This window comes from Mus caroli, unplaced genomic scaffold (assembly GCF_978045245.1).
Source record: "Mus caroli unplaced genomic scaffold, Mus_caroli_1 scaffold_2, whole genome shotgun sequence".
Classification (NCBI taxonomy): Eukaryota; Metazoa; Chordata; class Mammalia; order Rodentia; family Muridae; genus Mus; species Mus caroli.
The window spans coordinates 118,159,576-118,179,507 of NW_028227257.1; the positions used below are offsets into that span (position 1 = coordinate 118,159,576).

Sequence of the window (19,932 nt, forward strand, 5' to 3'; positions counted from 1 at the left end):
TATGTCACCAAACTGGATTTTCCACTTCATCATCTATTAAGGCAGAAAGGAGCCTGCACCTGGGCAGTTAGGTAGCAAGTTTGCTCTCCTGTGGTTTGTTCCACAGCTCAGTGAATTAACATGGCCTATGATACCTTCAGTTCATCTAGCTCAGATGAGTTTCCTGGCATGCTAAGTTTATCTACTACTGGGTGTGTAGAATAAAATCAAAATGTGTTCTCGGTCATAGACAAATAGCATAGTCCTGAGAAACCAGTAAACATTTATAATGGGAAAGGAAAAGTGTAATATTAATTTAAGTAAGTCAGTTTTCATGGTTCATACTTAATGAATCAGAGTAAGATACATGGGTCACAAAAACAGTGCTGAGCTCAGTTTTACCCTCTCCGATGATTTGTAAGTTACAGTAAATGCCCCAACACAGTTGTGCACAGCAGTAATTCTACAGAATTTCATTAAATACATGTTTCTGTCCATGCTACTTATTTATATTAATGATGGTACGTTTGTACTTCAATAATCAATACTTAATATTTTGTAAATTCATTTCAGGTTTTATTCTAGCAATGAATTTGAAGGTTACCCTGGAAGAAGAAACATCTACAGGTAATTTAGACCAACCAAAATAGCACTTACCGGTAGACACACACAGAGATAAATGAGTAAAATTGAATAATAACCCTGGGTAGATGTAGAATACTTTTTGAAGTGTGAAATGTCATAAAATCCACTTGTAAGTTAGGGCAACTAATTCGGAAAATGACATATACAATATCAGCATAAAGTCATATGCACCCAAAGAATTAGCCAACTTATCCTGAAAAGAGTCATATGGGAATTCTTATGGTGATATAAATAATAATTTTACTTAATTATAAGACACTTGAGAAGTTTGGAGTTGAGCTGGGCGGTGGTGGCGCACACCTTTAATCCCAGCACTTGGGAGGCAGAGGCAGGCAGATTTCTGAGTTCAAGGCCAGCCTGGTCTACGAAGTGAGTTCCAGGACAGCCAGGGCTACACAGAGAAAGAAAAGAAGAGTAGAGAAAAGAAGAGAAAGTTTGGAGTTAATTCAGGACTTTTATTTACTAATGCACATTCATTGAGCACTGGCTATGTGCTACACTGTTTTTACTTTTGTAGTGTGAGCTTTGCTAGGGCTCAATTTGCTATAGCCACATGCATCTCTCCATTAATTATTAAAATCTGATCCAATTGTCCTGTTGATGGGTGGAATAATAACCAAAAGACTCCTCTCTGCATACAGAAATAAAAACAGTGGTTAACATTGTTGGTGCTCTGCTGTAAACCAAATAGCTTCTTAGCTGACTTGCACCTGTAATCACATTTAATTTTCATAACTCTATGTCGCATATAATATTATTGAGGCTGAGATTTGAACATGGGTAATGCTGTTCTCTGAGCCGTTACTGTTAACTCTCCTCTTTACAATTCCAAAATCACACAAAAATTCATTCATGTAATCTGTAAGAGGAAAGAAAATAAAACCTATTATTTATAGTCCTGTATTCACACCTGGATACACACTTACCTTTCAGTTGGGGATTCTCCTTCTCTGGAGACAACAGTATCTCTATACCCCCTGTGTCATGCTCAAGGCTATCTCAGGCTAAAAGAGAAAGACTTTGGAGGTGGAAAAACTCACCCTGGCAGTCAGTATGGGCTCTTGGCAGAGCACCACCCAGTATTCCCAAAAGGGGAATCTGATACAGTGTGGGATGAGAGATCCAGAAGCCTATTATTTATTAAAACTAATCACTCTATTCCAGGGCCACACAGAAGGCTCTGCTCATGTGAGTATGGGGACATAGAGGAATCAAAGTGTAGCTTGCCCTGTGTGGGATGGAGGAGGCATCCTCCCTAGTTGGAACTTCCAAAAGCCATGTGTCCCGTTGAAGGGATGAAAAACGCAGAAGACAAACAGACTTACTTCCCATTTGCTCGTTACTAAAGTCCTTCCCCAGATAGAGAGAAAAAGAGGGATCCTTTCTTGGTAATGCTGCCAGAGTGTTTTGTATGTTTTGACTTGGAGAAAGGGAGGGAGAGAAAGAGAGAGAGGAGGCGGGTGGGAGGGATGGACACCGAGAGAGAGAGGGACACACACAGAAAGACTTCTAACTACTTCAGAAGCACTTAATGGATATGAAAAACATGACTACCTCACTCCCAGTGCAAGTGTTCTATAGCTCTCCCATTTCAGGAAAACCACAGAGGGCTTCTCTCTCAAACATTGTGCGTATTCAGGCAAAAAATGGATCAAACATCAAGCTACATCAAAACACTGTGATTCCCCTCTACTTTAAATGATATTGGCAACAGAAAAAATAGAGTGGGTTTGATGTCAATATGTAAATTAGTCACTTTACATGGAGTAGTACATTTTGATAAATACAATCTCAAAATTTCAGCTTAGCTTTATTTTCATTTCCCTCTAGAATTAGCATTGGAAACTCTCCTCCGAGCAAGAAGTGTGTTACTTGCCATCTAAGGAAAGAAAGGTGCCAATATTACACAGCAAGTTTCAGCTACAAAGCCAAGTACTATGCACTCGTCTGCTATGGTAGGTGACGGACCTGATGTAAGCATGGCCATCCTCACTGCCTCTGTCATCAGCCTTGTCACTCCATCGGATCACTTACAAGCTTTTCCTTTTTGGAGCACTTGTTACATATAAGAATCTTACTGAATGCCCAAGGCTTGCCGAATGAAAAGAATAGGAAGGTATTAATCTCTCTTTTGCATTTGAGGAAACTGAGCTTACCAGCTAAGGTATGTGCCTCTGCCAGGGCTGAAGCAAGAGCTGTCTTCCTCTTATCCACATCACTATGAAGTTGCACGCAGATACCATCTACCAGATAGGCACAGAAGGAGAAATATCCAAACAGAAGTGTTCTCTCTGATAAAAGGGGTTGTTCTGCTTCGGCCTCATTTGTGGGGAAAGCACAATGAAGACAGATTATTCTTCTAAATCTAGTTTCAGTGATGACAGAAAATGAATCGTTGTCATCTAATCCTTCCTTAAAAGTTGGAAGATATTTTGAGTAACCCATTCAAATATTGACAAATGAGCCATGGTTGAACAACCCAGAAAGAATTTTCTGGTTGTTTAGAGCATGGTTTCATTTCACAAATAATTTGCTTTGTAGACAAGTTAATTTCATGCACATGTTATCTTGAATAAATAACAAGAAATATAGGCTAAAATAAGACTACAAACCAATGAAATCAGTGACAATTGGGGGTTTAGTAGAATCTCCACTTCTATAATTGTTGCTTTCTCACCCTAGCTAACCCCAGCTTAAGGGTATAGGTAACATACTTGGGTAATATACATAGCAGGAAATTTAACAAAGTGCACACCACCCTCCTGTTTCTGTTATTAATGGCTCTGATGCAGGTAGGTGACTGAGAGAACAATGGAGCTTTTCATCATTTGAAATCTCTACTCAGATGCAGAGGCCTCCTGTGGGTTTCCTGTAAAATGGACAAGAATTAAGGCCACCATGATATGTCACTTCCCTTAATCCAACAATCTGGTTCTAGAACCAGAGCCACAACTCATTTGCCTGTGTAGACATGAATAAGCATTTTAACCTGAATGCTCCCTTCAAGATGGCATAAGATGTCAGTTTGAAATAACACTTTCATAAAATGTTTGGTCAGTGGAATCTTTGAAATGTCAAGAGATTGTTGTTCGTGGCCATATGTGCTGATTGTGATTATGGCATTTAAAGGTAAACATTAAATGTCCCTCTCAAGTTATATGCAACATTTTCCAACCCCAACTCTATATTTATGTAACATGTATCAAAAGCTTTCATGTCAAGCACATAGCATCCTTGAACTAAGGATGCTGAGGCATCTGCTTATCTCTTTCTCTCTCCTGGAAGGCTGGGTGCGGCTGATCTCTTTAGTTGTTCTATTTATAACTGTAAGAAGACTGTCCAACAGAATACACAGCGGCATCATGAAGCATCAAAAGAGTTACTGTCATCTGAAAACTCTACCAAGATAGTCAGGTTTTTTTTTTTCTATTCCATTGGCTGATAAAGGCACCAGGGTCACATTAGCATACATGCATTCATACTGCTATGTACTCTGTATTTGAACAATGCTATAACTCTCTGGAAAAGCATGCTTATACATTTTATATCACCTCTCTTTTAGTATCTACTTGAGGCTAAATGTTCACTGAAGAATAGGTAAGGAACCAAAGACTAAACCCTGATCAAAAGTTGGTGGGAGAGTCCTTTCTAGAACTTGAATCGCCTGACTTTTCTACCACTCACCCTTCCTCGGCAGTATGGTAATTTCCCATTTAGCAAAAAATACACTGTGTGGGAAGCACCACATCGTCTGGTGTTTTTGAAGCTCCAGTAAAGTGAGTCACTCCGCCATCATAGGAAAAACCTTGAAATCTTTCCCTTTAGGGTAAGAGTAACGCCTCGTTATGTAACTTTCAAACTCTCTAAAGGACTGTTGAGCCCTGGAAGACAAGACGAATGCAGGTAAAACCATATCAGTAAAGTAGATAGAGTAAAAACAGTACAAAATAGGAATTTTAGGTACTGATGCTGCGTCTCTAGAGCCGTGTCCTCACCCTGCTGTGTCATGGGTCATTACTTTGTCTCGTAGTTAAGGATAAAAAAGAGATGCAGGTTTCCACTGCTAGAAACATATGCCCATGAAAATTCCATATGATGGATGTTAATAAAGCCTAGAGATTTAAACGGCCTTGTTTCCTTAGATTCTGGCCCTAAATATCACATGCCTGTGTGTCCCTTTTGAAAACTTTTAGGAACCACTAACTCTCAGGAAAAGCTTTTCAGTTACATTCTCTATTACTCTCAAGTGTCACAGACAGGCTGCTGGTTTTGGAGAAAGCCACAATAAAAAGCTCTTTCTTCTATCCTCAAGTCATAATAAGAAGTAGGGCAGGAAATAACAATATTAGCTTTATTATTTATAAAGGCTAGTTGGGGAATGTGGTGAAGGAAAGGTATGTGCCTTCCAACATTGTAGCCCACAAGTACAGTTTTACAAACATGGGTACCCTTGTACCTGCAGAATTTGCCCATGGGGCTTGGCACCTAATACGCGAAGGAATAAATCCAAAGCATGTTTTCCACAGGGAGTAGGCTGCCAGGAGCAAGCCAGAAGGCTCCATTCATAAGCAGCTCTCCTTAGAACATGGAGAAGTCCTTCTTCTGCTTTATTTGGATCTAAGGACACTGTTCTTTTTCGTTTGTTTGTTTTGTTTTGCTTTTATATTTTGGTTTGGTTTGGTTTTTCCAGACACGGTTTCTCTGTGTAACCCTGGCTGTCCTGGAACTCACTCTGTGACCAGGCTGGCCTCGAACTCAGAAATCCACCTGCCTCTGCTTCCCGAGTGCTGGGATTAAAGGCGTGTGCCACCATGCCCGGTTAAAGACACTGTTCTAGGGGCTGGTGAGATGGCTCAGTGGGTAAGAGCACCCGACTGCTCTTCCAAAGGTCCAGAGTTCAAATCCCAGCAACCACATGGTGGCTCACAACCATCCGTAACAAGATCTGACTCTATCTTCTGGAGTGTCTGAAGACAGCTACAGTGTACTTACATATAATAAATAAATAAATAAATCTTAAAAAAAAAAGACACTGTTCTAATGGGGCTCCCATAAGGTGGAAGAAAATATTAGGAATGACAAAAGCATCTATTCCAACCACTACATGTGTTGCTTCCTAACCCACTGAATCCCTTGGCCAATGTGCTCTTTAAAAGTACTCTGAGAATTATTTTATTCTGTATTTCAGATGAATAATAGTGTTTGTTTGTTTGTTTGTTTGTTTATGTGCATCTCATCAAGCTGTGTGTGGTGGCGCACGCCTTTAATCCCAGCATTCGGGAGGCAGAGGCAGGTGGATTTCTGAGTTCGAGGCCAGCCTGGTCTACAGAGTGAGTTCCAGGACAGCCAGGACTATACAGAGAAACCCTGTCTCGAAAAAACAAAAACAACAACAAAACAAAACAAAACAAAACAAAACCAACCAACCAACCAAACAAACAAACAAAAAAAAAACCCAGCCAGTTTCTGAATGTTATGATACATTGTAAGCAGTGAGTTACTGTGTAGACAGCCTCCACTTTGAGGACTGATTTATCAATCACTCATTACAAAAGATGCTGACAGTTTATATCCCAAGTCTTCAAGTCTAGAGGTTGATCTAATAACAGACCACATCCAATGGTTATTCTCTGTGCTGGAGGATAAAATCCTGTCTGTTGCTCCATTGCATCAATTCAGCAGACTTCCCAGCTCTTGGAGCCTTGGCTCGAATCTCTGTAACAAACCCTGAAGCCCACCTGTCCTCATGACCCCATCCTTCCTTCTTTTTTTTTTAATTTTTAATTTTTTTATTATGTATTTTCCTCAATTACATTTCCAATGCTATCCCAAAAGTCCCCCATACCCTCCCCCCCTCTTCCCTACCCACCCATTCCTATTTTTTTGGCCCTGGCGTTCCCCTGTACTGGGGCATATAAAGTTTGTGTGTCCAATGGGCCTCTCTTTCCAGAGATGGCCGACTAGGCCATATTTTGATACATATGCAGCTAGAGTCAAGAGCTCCGGGGTACTGGTAGTGCATAATGTTGTTCCACCTATAGGGTTGCAGATCCCTTAAGCTCCTTGGGTACTTTCTCTAGCTCCTCCATTGGGAGCCCTGTGATCCATCCACTAGCTGTCTGTGAGCATTCACTTCTGTGTTTGGTAGGCCCCGGCATAGTCTCACAAGAGACAGCTATATCTGGGTCCTTTCAGCAAAATCTTGCTAGTGTATGCACTGGTGTCGCATTTCAATAGCCTCTTCCTCCTGCCTTAACTTACTAACCCCCAAAAATATGACCTAAAATAGCATATTAGAAAAGGAAGCAATGTAAAAAAATTTATTTGTGCGTGTCATAGTCACAAGGATAAAAGATGTTAGCTTTTATCCACCAAAGCAAACTGAACATTCAACAAATGAGACGAAATCTAGGTACTGATGAAAGTCACTTAGAAATAAATATACAGCTGGAACTTTTCCAGTGCGGTGTGACAGCTTCCCGGAAGGCCACTTGCAGCTTCTGAGGCCTTTCTGTGTAACTAATTAGGTTTTTAACTATTAAGGCTCACTCTGGAAAAGCTACAGCGCTGGTAAGGCTTCTCATAGTTCTGTTCTTTGATTGGGCTTTGACCTGATGGGTGTGGTTTAAATGAAACTTAAAATGTCTGCTTCTCTAGGGTTAAAAAGAAATGTTCATAAAGGCAGCAAAGAGTTAAAAGATGTACTCGTCTTGGCGCTCGTCGTAATACTACAAGCAGTCCTGGCTGACAGTGACCTGTTGTTTCTGACAGTAATCACAATTTTGTTTCTGTTCTGCACACAGGCCCTGGCCTCCCCATTTCCACCCTCCATGATGGCCGCACAGACCAAGGTATTGTCTTGCATCTAAAGGTATCCTGAGTTCTCTAGTGTCAGCCCCTTCAGAGGGCAGGATAGTTAGCCAACCCAGGCGAGGTGAATTGTGATGCCATGTTATCATCATAAAGTTCATTATTCCACAGATTGAAATATTGTTTGCTTTAAACCTGGTCACATGAAGTCAAGGACTTCTTGGTAGTGGGGCCGTGACATAATAGAAACCACACCACAGAGATCAATTCTTTCTTCTTCCCTGGCTTTCTAACACCACAGAAGATTAGAATTAGAAGGAAAGCATATTCGTGTAACTTCTTTCTCCTCAAAAAAGAATTCCTGCTTTTCCAGGAGGAGGTTTTTTTTGTTTTTTTTTTTTCCTTTTATCACCCCACACTGGCAAAAATTTCTAGACATCACTTCTTACTTCTCCAATTTGGTTCAGAGCAGAGGGTGATTATCACGCCAGCTCTTTTGTTTGTTTTGCTTTGTGTTAACAGCTATATCACATTGTTGCCATGTGTGAAAGTCCTGGAATTTGGGGATACGTTCCATTTTTGACTGCTGTCATCATAGCTCTCCTATACCTTGAATTTGCGATGGTGCTTAAAACGATTCACAGGTCAAAGATGGCCATTTTTGCTTTCCACAAAGTTATCTGTATTTAATTTTCTGGTGTTCTTCCTGCTGGTTCTGCATTATCCTCTGATTGGTCGTTAAACAACACAACCAGATTGGAGTTGCTGGAGAACAGGGGGGATGTGGGGCAAGGGGATGCTCCTGCCTTCAGCACTCAGACCTGCAGCTGTCCCTGGACACTTGGCTGACAAGTCAGGACACTACTTGGGGATTACTTTTGTGTCAGTTTAATGGATCAAGAATAGGTGAAAATGAAGTCATGAAGAAAAGGCCAGCTGCTCCGGATAGGACAGGGAGTCTGAAGTAGGACAGTAGATTTCATTTCATTTTGAAGTTATTTTTAATCTGGATTCTAATATTGATGAAAAATAGGTTAGATGTGTTTATAAGACACATTCAACATTGAGAGAACATTTCAAAGCAATACTACATTCAAGTCCTGAATTTTTGTTTTAATAGAAATCTCCATAGATATTTAAAGTTCTCTTTATCACCACTCTAAAATATAACTCAACTTCCTTTCCCCCATAACATGAATTTCTATATCCTAGCTTTTTTTTCTTGATGTTCTCGTTACATTCCAGGCAGATACTAATCTTTTTAATGCTTTTGAAGTTTTATTATACCACTCTCCATATACATCACATATATTTTTATGTTTTCTAATTTAAGAAATGACTCAAATTCTTTTAGAGAACAGAGCCACCAACTTGTCTAATGAATCAGTATTCATCTGCGATGTATTTGTTATTTTTCTCATTCTGTCAATCAAATCTCTGAGAAGAAGGCAACTTGAGGGCATCCAGGTCGCTGTGATCAGAAGGCGTGGTTGCAGGGTTTTAAGCTATCTGGTCACATTATGCCTGCAGAGAGCAGAAAGAATACAGGAAAGGGGCAAGGTAGACCGGCCTCTCAGACTTTAACTTACTTCTAGAAAGCCTCTACCTCTTAAAGATTCTAGAACCTTCCAAAACAGTGCCAGTAACGGGAAAGCAAGTATCCAAACACAGGAGCCTAATGAGAAACAATATTCATATTCAAACCATACCATATGCTTATCACAAATATAGATTCTTAGAGCCTCCAGTCAGGTAGATTTTAAACTGTGCTCGGTAATCTATACTTTTGATTAAGATCTAACTGCTATTTTATATCAAATTCTGTGCATTACATTTTTTTAAGTTTTTTTTTTAAACCCACTATCCTTTTCATTTGGTGCCAGCAATATTCATTCAGCAAATATTTTTTGAGCATTTACTAAATTAGGCCATCCACTGTGGTACTATTTCTCTAAAATGATGGAGACCAGATTGGACATTTATTCCTACCCTCAAAGAATTTAGAGATTAGTGGGTGATGCAAATGTATGAGCAGGCAACAATGAGAAAATGAAATGCAGTGCTAAGAGAAAGGAAATATAGGAAACATAAAGACATACAGGGAAAGCCCATATCTGGGTTATTTCAGGTAAGAAATGTATCTTAATGCTCCTCATCAAACCTGAGATACTTGAATACAAAAGAAATTGATGCTGTTTGAATAGCAGTGTTGGTTGGCGGATTGAAATAGCTGCTTTTACTCACAAAGTACTCACTGTAGAGAACAGAACTTGGGGGAGATGGTAAAATTTGTTTAGCATACCAATAGGATATTCAGGTGGAACTGGTTGGCCTACAGTGAGCTGATTTGGTGATCTGAGTGTCAGAGTAGCAATTGTACTGAAGATGATCATGAAGAAGCTCTGAGCTTATGGACATCTTGGTGTCAATGGCCTTGAAAGTGCTGAGATGGTAAATTAGTAAAAAGTGAGCCAACTGCCATTTAGAGCAGAGTCTAGAAAACAGGGGTAGAGGAAACAAGGCTAAAGCAAGGTAGGACCTGCCTAAGAAATTAGTGGGAGTTTGTTTCGACAAAGCCACCAGTGCTTCTAGTGCATATGTCTGTGAAGAGAGAAGAAAGGCTGGCTGCTAGCTGGGAACAGTTAGTGTTTTGTAAGATGATAAATACTTGTTGTGTGTTGACTGAAGAAATTACGAGGCTAAAGGAGATTGAAGAATGCTAGGTGCAGAACATGGCACACGTCTGCAATTCCAATGCTGAGAGGTAGAGAAACGGCATCAGAAATTGGAGCCTAGTCTTGACTACATATGTATCCTATACTGTACAAGCCCCAAGAGATAGAATAAGAAAAGTCCTTGACAGGTGGGGGGCGGTCGGGTTCAGAAATACATGAAGAGATTAATCTCCTGTGAGGAGAAAGGATGAAGAGGTTGTGGTGGGTTCATGAAAGTTTGAAAACCTAAAGAAAACAGTGGCTTTCATTTCCATTCAAAGAAGAAAGTTGTTTGAAAACAGCAGATTATACTGGATACTATGGAAACCCAGAGAGTTGGCACTTAATATTGAGGTCCCATTTGAAGTTTAGTTGCTTTGGGCAGTGCAGGTTCTCATTAAAATAAGTAACCGAATGACCTTACTTATCGGTTTCTCCACAGATTCTTTACAAAGTTTAATTAATAGAAATGCATTTCCTTAATATGACTTTTACAAAAAACAGAATATAAGATCTATCACTTTTAAAGTTCAACTGAGTTTTATCATAATAAAGTATGTACAAACATATGGAATATGGACTCCATACCTTATACTAGACCCTCGGTGAGAGAGCAGTGAGCATAGGAAGATGAGCAAAGGAAAAAATGTGGTGGACTATAACCACCCCTTACAAAGTGAGGGCTCATAATGCTCCATAGAAAAGTTCAGTCGCCACCTCTCACTGTTACCATACTCCTGTGAAGTTCAATTTGTGCTTTAAGAAGCAGGACAACTTTTTGCTCACTATTTAGAAGAACGTGGCTCCAACTACAGAGGCATTGATTAGGTTTTCAACCAAACCTGGTACTTCATTAAGTCATAAATTTGAAGGTTCATTAATTAGCAAGAGAATGGCAATGAAGTTAAAAATCATACAATATGATAACACCTTCTATTTCCAGTCTGTGTGGTCAGATAACAGGAATAGCAATCATGAGCCCATTACCTGCTCTCTCTCCACTCTGGCCTCATACAGGGTTGACTTCTGGGGGAACTCAGCAGACAGACTCCACATGAGGGAAGGCAGTAGCTGGATTCACTTAAATGTGTACATTTAATTTTTATGAGTTCTAACGTGTAGTATGTCACAAGTATTTCTTTTCTGATGGGTTACCCAAAACTAATGTGAAACTTATTATGTCTTTTATATAAATCTTATCCAAAGCATTTCTACGTGTGCTAAGATGAAATATAACACATTTTGGAGCAAAGTGCCATGAGCATATGAAAACAGAGAGCTCTACGGGATGTGGTTTGGCAAACAGGGTCTCCAGTTCACTGTCTTCAGTGACCGCTTTTCAAAAATGAATGTAAACAAAATCTTCAGGATTCATTTTGTAGCAATTACCATATCTCACAAGTCATCTACTTCTCTGTTTCACAGAAAAAAAAATTTGTAACTCTACATATTGTATGAAAGACTAATTTTTTTCATGAAGATGCTAGTATCAAATTAAAACTTATTTTAAAGAGATTTCTTAATATAAACCCATTTACATGTATTGCCAATCTATAACACTCAGAGGATCAACTGATTTATTCAGTTTGAAACATTAAAGTGTGAAATATAGCTGAGCTCAAGGACGAAGTGTAGCTTTTGTTTTGTTCTGAGGGAGGGAGGGTCTTAGGCTTTCAACTGCACTAATCTTGAATTCACTGTGTAAACCAAGCTGGCCTTGGACTCACTGAGATCCTCCCTTCTCAGTCTCCAAGGGCTGAAATTCTGGGCAGGAGCCACTAATTCTTACTGTAAACAGCAGCAGCATTTAGATTGTTTTTCAGGCACAAGACACAATACTGTGTGTTGCTCTTTGACTAAGATAGACAACAGCTTTGAGAGAAAGACTTTGAAAGAACCATGTACGTGGCAGTTTGTTTTCGAAAAAGATACATTTCTATATTAATCAAATATAACAGGAAAAGGTCAAGATATAAATATAAAAATCTCAGAAAGGAGATTTAACTCCTCATGCTGAATACATTAGGTTCGCAGTATGTCACCCTTTCACTGAGATGGGTCAATCATCCGGAGACTGTATTTCCCCCTTTCACTCAACGTTTAAAGAAATGTCACCTAGTCAGCCTTGTGGCTTCAAAATGAAAGACTGCAGTCAGATAGGGTACAAGATGGTCAAATGAGCATGGTTGCTCTGATAGTTTTGCTTAAAATGCTGGAATTGTTAGGGGCTTTGAGGACCCTGGTTGGATATGATGTCCTCGCACGTTGGCATCTCCACTGCATCATGACTGTGACTGTGGCAGACCCTTAGTCACATCAGGGTCACCCATCCAAGCCAAAGGAATTTCATGAAAGAAGTTATTTATGTGAAGAGTATAAGTTGAAGATGAACATTACATCATATCCTTTTTTTTTTAAAAGAAATACAAGTATTAGAAGAAAACAAAGAACTGGAAAATGCTCTGAGAAATATCCAGCTGCCTAAAGTGGAGATTAAGAAGCTCAAAGACGGAGGAATGAGTAAGAAATTCTAAAACTTTCTCACTTATTGATGTGAAGGTGAACACTTTGCTTGCTTAAAATAAAATCACTGAGTAAATTTTATAGTCCAAGCCATATAAGCTCTCATTTAAAATAGCCTTTCCCTAACATTTATTTTTTGTTAAACATTTTAATATGATTATAAATACAGTTGACCATCTACTTTTCCATATCTCCCTCTCTACACTGACATTTTTAAAAGAAGACTTTATCATGTTTTAATTTTAAAATAGACGCTTGTAGAGCAAATAGGTATTTTGAGGGTTTACAGTCATTTGCAAATTAGACCTGAAATAGGTCATAAAGTCAATTGAAAGTACGTTCTTAATCCTCAATGATTTACTGGCTTGCTTTTATGCTGTACATTGTTTACAAGAAAATAACATGCATGGGATGAAATAATTATTCTCCCTCTTTCTGTTTTCAAAGCTTTCTGGTACAAGATGATTCTGCCTCCTCGGTTTGACAGATCAAAGAAGTACCCTTTGCTAGTTCAAGTGTACGTAATCTTTTGTGTAGTGTAAAAGCTATTTACTGAAAATATGTTGGATGAAACACACGTTTATGAAATAGAATGAACCATTCTCCTTGGTAACAGTTCCTATTGATGCTGTTTTTATATATTCCCCTAACTAATCAGGGTAAATAAAATATGGCTACTTAAAATAGATCGAGGAAGTTTGGAGATTTGAGATGGACTCGCCTACATTGGCTGGGTTGAGTTTCCTTGGGATGGCAAATTGCCGAATGTGTCAGAATACCTTTGAGATAGAGAGATTGCAGCCAAAAGAAAAAAAAATAGTGTAAATCATCTTAACATCTTATGTAATTGAGTTAGAAATGAAATAAAGGAATGGAATACATTTAGTGGAATCACACCCAAAATCAGTGCTGACCTACACACAATTTGCTTAAAACACCATGCATTTTTTTTAGTATATCTTATGTCTGCTTTTAGCAAGTGGCAGGTGGCAGAAATGACGAAAAACCCACACATATTCCTTGAAATGCCAACCCTAGATGTATCCGTTTTGGGGAATAGGAGAGGCTGTGTCCCAAAACAACTTCCTTGTAGCAAACCTCTGGGAAAAGCCTGGTCACCTCTTGATTTAGAGCCAGCTCTAATGCTATTGATATTGAAATTTTTATCTCATAATGGGCCTGGGAACTGTTGAAATTTGTGCTAGACTCCGGTGGGAAACTAGATTTTATTTTAAAAATTCAGAAATTATTTTTTTCTTTTCCTTTAGGTATGGTGGTCCTTGCAGCCAGAGTGTTAAGTCTGTATTTGCTGTTAATTGGATAACTTATCTCGCAAGTAAGGAGGGGATAGTCATTGCCTTGGTAGATGGTCGGGGCACTGCTTTCCAAGGTGACAAATTCCTGCATGCCGTGTATCGAAAACTGGGTGTATATGAAGTTGAGGACCAGCTCACAGCTGTCAGGTGAGCAATTTTCAACAAACTGTCCACACACGACAAGTGCAGCATCACTACTGTAGGCCCTACAGGGGCCCCTGAACACGATGGGTGTGTCCTGCCTCTGAGCCATAGTTTCCGTCAAGTTTACAATTCCTAATGACTTCATTCTTTTTCAGTCTAGCTTACTGACTTGGTACAAATGTATTATTATTCTTAAAGGAATCTTCTTGGTCAAATAAGGGGAAAGCTGTTCATGGGAATGGGCTAATAAAGGTGAAGAAAACTGCTTGGTAGATCCAAGGCATTCCAACCGTACTTTTTATTGATTACCATGGCCCACAATTGAAAAAACAAAAAGAAAAAAATTACATAAGTTTAGTGATATCATCAGTAAACCTGAATATCTTCAATTGTTGTCAGTCCTCCTCTTTAGAATTGGTTCAGATTTTCATAGTCACTGCACATCCTAGGTGTTGGAAGTTCATTTGTGAATAATCTTGCTGTCGTTTTTACTATGCTATCATGAGAGTAGATGCCAATTCTCATTTGTCAAAAAGCTCTTGTTATCATATAATAGATGTGATATTCTGAAAACATTTAGAAGGAAGACAGATCTAATTTCTTCTTTCCCAGCTATATTTCTAACCACAGTTAATGGACCCATTGTCTTTTTTTTTTAAATCTAAAACAGTGTTGATGATAAAACACTGCTGTACTAAGGACAGTAATCAGGATTGCCCTAAACTCTTCTTACTGTGGAGTGAGGAAGTGAAGCTAGTGAATAAGAGTCTACCAGTCTGGAAGCTACGGGCTAGCTGGCTGGTTGCACTCATAGATATAGATGATTTTGCACATGCAACAGCTAAAGACTGAATAATGATTCACAACAAAGATCAATTTAAAAAAACTCAGTAGAATATCTCTTATCCCTTTAGTGTCACTGATATTAGCAATATTGATGAACATATACAAAACAAATTTAATTTAACAGGTAGGAAATAGGTCCAGACAGCACTCTATCTATCTATCTGTCTATCTATCTATCTATCTATCTATCTATCTATCTATCTATCTATCTATCTATCTATCTATCTATCTATTGTATTTCTGACTCTAGTCAAAGTAGAAAAATTTAGATTCCTATGTAACTAATTTTATTTTAGAAAGGCAGTCATGACTTATCCATTCGATATTTCTTCCCTTTAGTGAATAGTCATTTATGCACAGACAAAACGTGTTCAGTTAGAGCAGTCAATTTTAATAAGAGATAGTAAGTTAATGATTACCTTGTTAAAGAACATCAAAATTTATAATTCACCTCTCACCTTTGGAAGCTACATGATCTTCATTGATCCAGATTTGATATTATTACTATTAATTTATTTGGAAGAATTTTGTCCAATGAAGAAACAGTTCAAGATTAACTCCACTGGAGCAACAGAGGATTTTGTATTCTGCTTTTGCTTGTTTGTTTTTGTTTTTGCAGTGTTAGAAGGCAAGTCCAGGAGCTAAATCCTTACCTACTGAGCTAAAGTCTCGGCTTAGTTTTCCCAGACTTTGATGTACCCTGTAAAGACTATGAACACATTTGTTGGCCTTCCAGCTTTAATTTTTTTGGGTAATTTGCTAGAGGCATAACTTGGGCCTTGTCTGTTAATATTTGAACTATGCAAAACACCAAGGAATATAAACCAAAAATTTGGCAAAGGCATGAAAATAAAAAAAAAATTATACATCGTGTCTTGAGTTTAAGTGCTTTCTAAGGTTGACAGAATTATATGGTGGTTTGTTTTGGCTTTGGCTTAAAACAACCGTAATCACACAGCTCACTAACAGCAAACTCTGTCATGGTATTTAGACCATTGATTTACTTTCACAGATATAGTACTCAACAAGAAATGAATCCTTAATTTGTTCTTATGGATGAAATAAAAGTATAGATCTGAAGCCCCTGTAAGGACCTTAATGAAAATTGTTATTTCTGGCATTCAGTGTATAGGACACAGAGTCTTGAATCCTTGTAATAATACTAAATTGTCTTTAGTTCTTGATTGCAGATGTAACAGAGGTAGGAACTGGTGGCCATTTCTTTCCCTGAACCTCTTTTCCTAGAATGTTATCTGGAGAAAGAAAGCTCTCCTGAGCTTTATATATAGGGCAAGCATACCACTACCATGTGCTCAGCCACTTAATGCATGCCAGGTTTTAATATGTGTCACCATAACACTCTGTACAAAGCAGTGCAATCCTTGCTTCCAATGCATTTACAATCTGGTAAACATGGATAGGTGGTGCTCTAAGGGGAAGCATTACTGTTAGATGGGATTTTTAGTAAGTCCCTCATGAAGCATAGATCATAGAGCAGCTGCAAGACCCATTCAGGCAACACATGCAGCAGTGCAGAGAGCTCCTTGGCTGCCCCTAGCTTTGTTTGAAATCTCTGGTACATGAACATGTAAAAGAGACCTTGGGATCCAGTTCTTCACAAAAGCAAAGGCTAAATAGGAAAGAATGAGATGAGCCCGAGAGTGATGCAACCCCCTATCTCCCAAGGCAGCCTTTTAGGAATCAGACAGTGAACACCTAACTTGAAGAAACAGGTTTGTAAGCCCTCGGCTGTCACTCTCGAATCAACCCAGAAACGGAATCGTTTTCCTTGAATCTCTTATAAAATTTTATATAGGCGAATTTTCTACATGTCAACAGAAAACCATGCATGTGCATTTGAAACAGCAGTAAGTACCAGTCAAGGCAAGCTAATAAAGGCAAGCAAAGTAGAAAACAGAGGAAGAGCAGACCTCACCTCATAGCCTGCCCGTGCATGAGAATATCTGTAAGGAACAGATGGTAGCGAGTTCACAAGTGCTGGAGGGGAAGGAACATGGTTTCTTCAGGCTTCTTGGAAAATTCCACATTTAAGACAATCACAAAATTTCAGAGATTATAGGGTCAGCTCCATTTATTGGGAGTATATTCGGCATTGTATATAGTCCCATAGTCTTAATTTTATGTGATTTAAGGGTTAATGATGAAAAATTAAAAGAGAAAAAAATATATTATCACACTTACAGATAGTGTCAAAAGAAAATTTCTCAAATAGCCTAATCAGTCACTAGGTTCCAAGATGACCTTAGCCCAGAGTCACTTTTTTTAAGTGGGGAAAATATGTAAAGTTCAATTTAATCTCTAATATTACAAAAACACCTTATTCGTGTGTTACTTCGACTGTGTTGATTAATCCGTATTACCAATAGTTTCTGATATCTCGCCTTCCAGGAAGCTTTTCAGATTTTGAGGATGAAATTTATGGAGCCTTGTTGATCTCAAAAGCTTGTATTATCTAGCTAACCTTTAGCCTAGTTCTGCCACATTAAGTGTTAATGTATCATTTCCATGTTAACCACTAAACTATCATTTCCTGTAAATGTCATCCTTTCAGAATAAACCTAGCCAGGGAGCGGATAAGAATTTCCTGTTCCTGGGTATCACCTGTTATTTGCTTTGTGCTACAGATGCAAGGCAATATGATTGTTAGCCTCTGGAAGATCATAAAATCATGACCGATTTTATGGCTCAGAACTGTCTTCCAACACCAGTAGTGAGACTATCTTTTAACAAGAAAGCGAACCTTCTCTACTCCCATTTTGATTTTGAAACGTGTGGGAGAATGGCTGAAGGGCCGGCCACACATCTCCTGCACATCTGCTCGCTTTTCCTTGATCAGCTTCCACACAGGTAGCAATTTTCCATTCGCTACTCCATTTCTTCCCTGTACACTCAGTGTCCTTCAGAATTCGTGTCGGGTAAGCTGTGACTAACGGGGCCTCTTCCCATCTGTTTGTCCCGGGCATTTGCCCAACTCCTCAGTGCGTCAGAAACGTGCATGCTGAGTCGATGCAATGAGAGAAATGGTTGCTATAAAATCCATTTAAGTAATTCTAGAGAACTGGCAAAAAGGGTTCAGAGGTAGAGCACTAGCATAGGAAACCTAAGGACCTGGGTTCGATTCCCAGAACAACAAAAGAAAAGGAGAAAGTCCATTATTCTATTAAAAACAACAACAACAACAAACAACAGACATGCGTGTTCTACTTCCGGAGAACGAACGAGAAAGGCATAAAGAGAAAGCAGAGGCCTCACCAATATGTTTTGGAGACTGTACCTCACGGGGTCCCTCCCTTCCATCTGTCTGCTGTGGCGCTCTCCAGGGCCCACTCACTCCCGGTCACCCCTTCTTTCTTCCCTTGCTTCTGATCTCTACAAAGTTTACTTAGGGCTCTCAACCCATTCTTCCAATAAGTCTCATTTTCTCTAGAATACAAGAGAATCAAGGTAAAAATGAACAGCAAACATTGTTTTGGAGGCTTCCCGGGACTTTTAAAGGTTGTTGGTTCTTTTTTTTTTTTTAGTCTGTTATTCCTAAGGGAAAAAATTATTTTGAAAACGTTTTGGAAATGTGATGGAGCCGAGCAAATCATTTAAACATTTTAAAAGGATACACGTAGATATATTTTGTTGTCCATACCATAGTAAATTGGAGGGCTCCTGTTTCTGAACAGCAAGAATAGATTTGTTTTTCTGATGAATAGGACTTAATATCAAAATGATGGTTATCAACAATTATGCAAATAAAGTGATACAACTTTAATAAAAATTGAATCAGCAGTGAAGCAAAATTCCTTTCCAAGATCCAAGGATTTGGAAATTTGGTACTAGTAGCAATGTCATTGTATTCTAACAAGGCAATCTGGCTACAGGCTTTGATAACTCACAAGATTCAAACACTGGACCTGAGGACCCTGGGATCAATAAGGATGAAGAGTGGAGTCTAAGATGATCCTTTTATCCTCTGTAGAAGACATAACAATATTATTTTAGTTATTTGTAAATGCAGCCTTATTATGCACGTGTTTAAACAAAGAAATGGAGCGTTTCTATTAAATCTTTGGATTAAATATGCTTGTGTAATGAAGTAAATGTCATGTGTACACAATTAAAATTCTAAAAATTTGTTTCTTTCACTTCAGAAAATTCATAGAAATGGGTTTCATTGATGAAGAAAGAATAGCCATATGGGGCTGGGTGAGTTGTTTTATACATTCTCTGCCTGTTACTCGGTTCGGTAATCCTCATTTTCGAAAGTGTTCGCTTAGAAGGTTTTTCATGAAATGTCAGTGTTGCAACATAATTTAATCTGTCAATAGAAACAGTCAATTTGGATAATACCAGCTTTGAAGTGGTGGTTTTAAGTGTTTGTTCCTTTTTTTCTGATTTAATTTCTTCATTGTATATCAAATGAATCCATAATTGACACATTTTTACTTAATTTTTAATACTAAATTGTAGCATATTGAACTGAACTATGCCCTTCAAAGGTTTGATTGCCTCCCTGATTTTGGATTTAATATTTATCTTAAGTTTTATATTTCTTTTTCATAAAAATCTGAGCTAAGGGTTGAAATGATAGGAACTTTTGGTATAAAAATTGCTTAGTATCTATCTAGACCAGTATAATCCTAACAGAGCTGTTAGGCAATTTTGTCTTTGGGTTAGATCAAAGTATCCCTTAGACCCAATGTGCATTGGTCCTAATCTGAAAGGAAGCATTGTTTGTCTCCTTAGCTCTTGGTCATGGAGATGACACTACCCCCACTTGTAAGGACTGATACATTTATTAACAATAAACACAAAAATGAGTGCCAGACTTTATTAATTGTGAGCAATGAAGTCATTGGACACTCTAGGGAAGTATTGGGAAAGTTTAAATTTGCCCATTATGAATTATGATAATTACCCTTCAAAGAAGTCTCCCTGCTTCACAT

General features: G+C 38.6%; 1 protein-coding gene across 2 annotated transcripts in view; it reads left to right on the forward strand.

The window, feature by feature from the left end:
• Fap (fibroblast activation protein alpha) overlaps positions 1-19,932 on the forward strand; it is a 74,454-nt gene that overhangs the window by 43,349 nt on the left and 11,173 nt on the right. For both annotated transcript variants that reach the window (XM_085830730.1, XM_085830731.1), the window contains exons 15-21: positions 553-606; positions 2,455-2,579; positions 7,428-7,475; positions 12,570-12,668; positions 13,119-13,188; positions 13,940-14,134; positions 19,138-19,192. In XM_085830730.1, the coding sequence (XP_085686856.1) occupies positions 553-606; positions 2,455-2,579; positions 7,428-7,475; positions 12,570-12,668; positions 13,119-13,188; positions 13,940-14,134; positions 19,138-19,192 (646 nt within the window). The remainder of the gene's footprint in view (positions 1-552; positions 607-2,454; positions 2,580-7,427; positions 7,476-12,569; positions 12,669-13,118; positions 13,189-13,939; positions 14,135-19,137; positions 19,193-19,932) is intronic.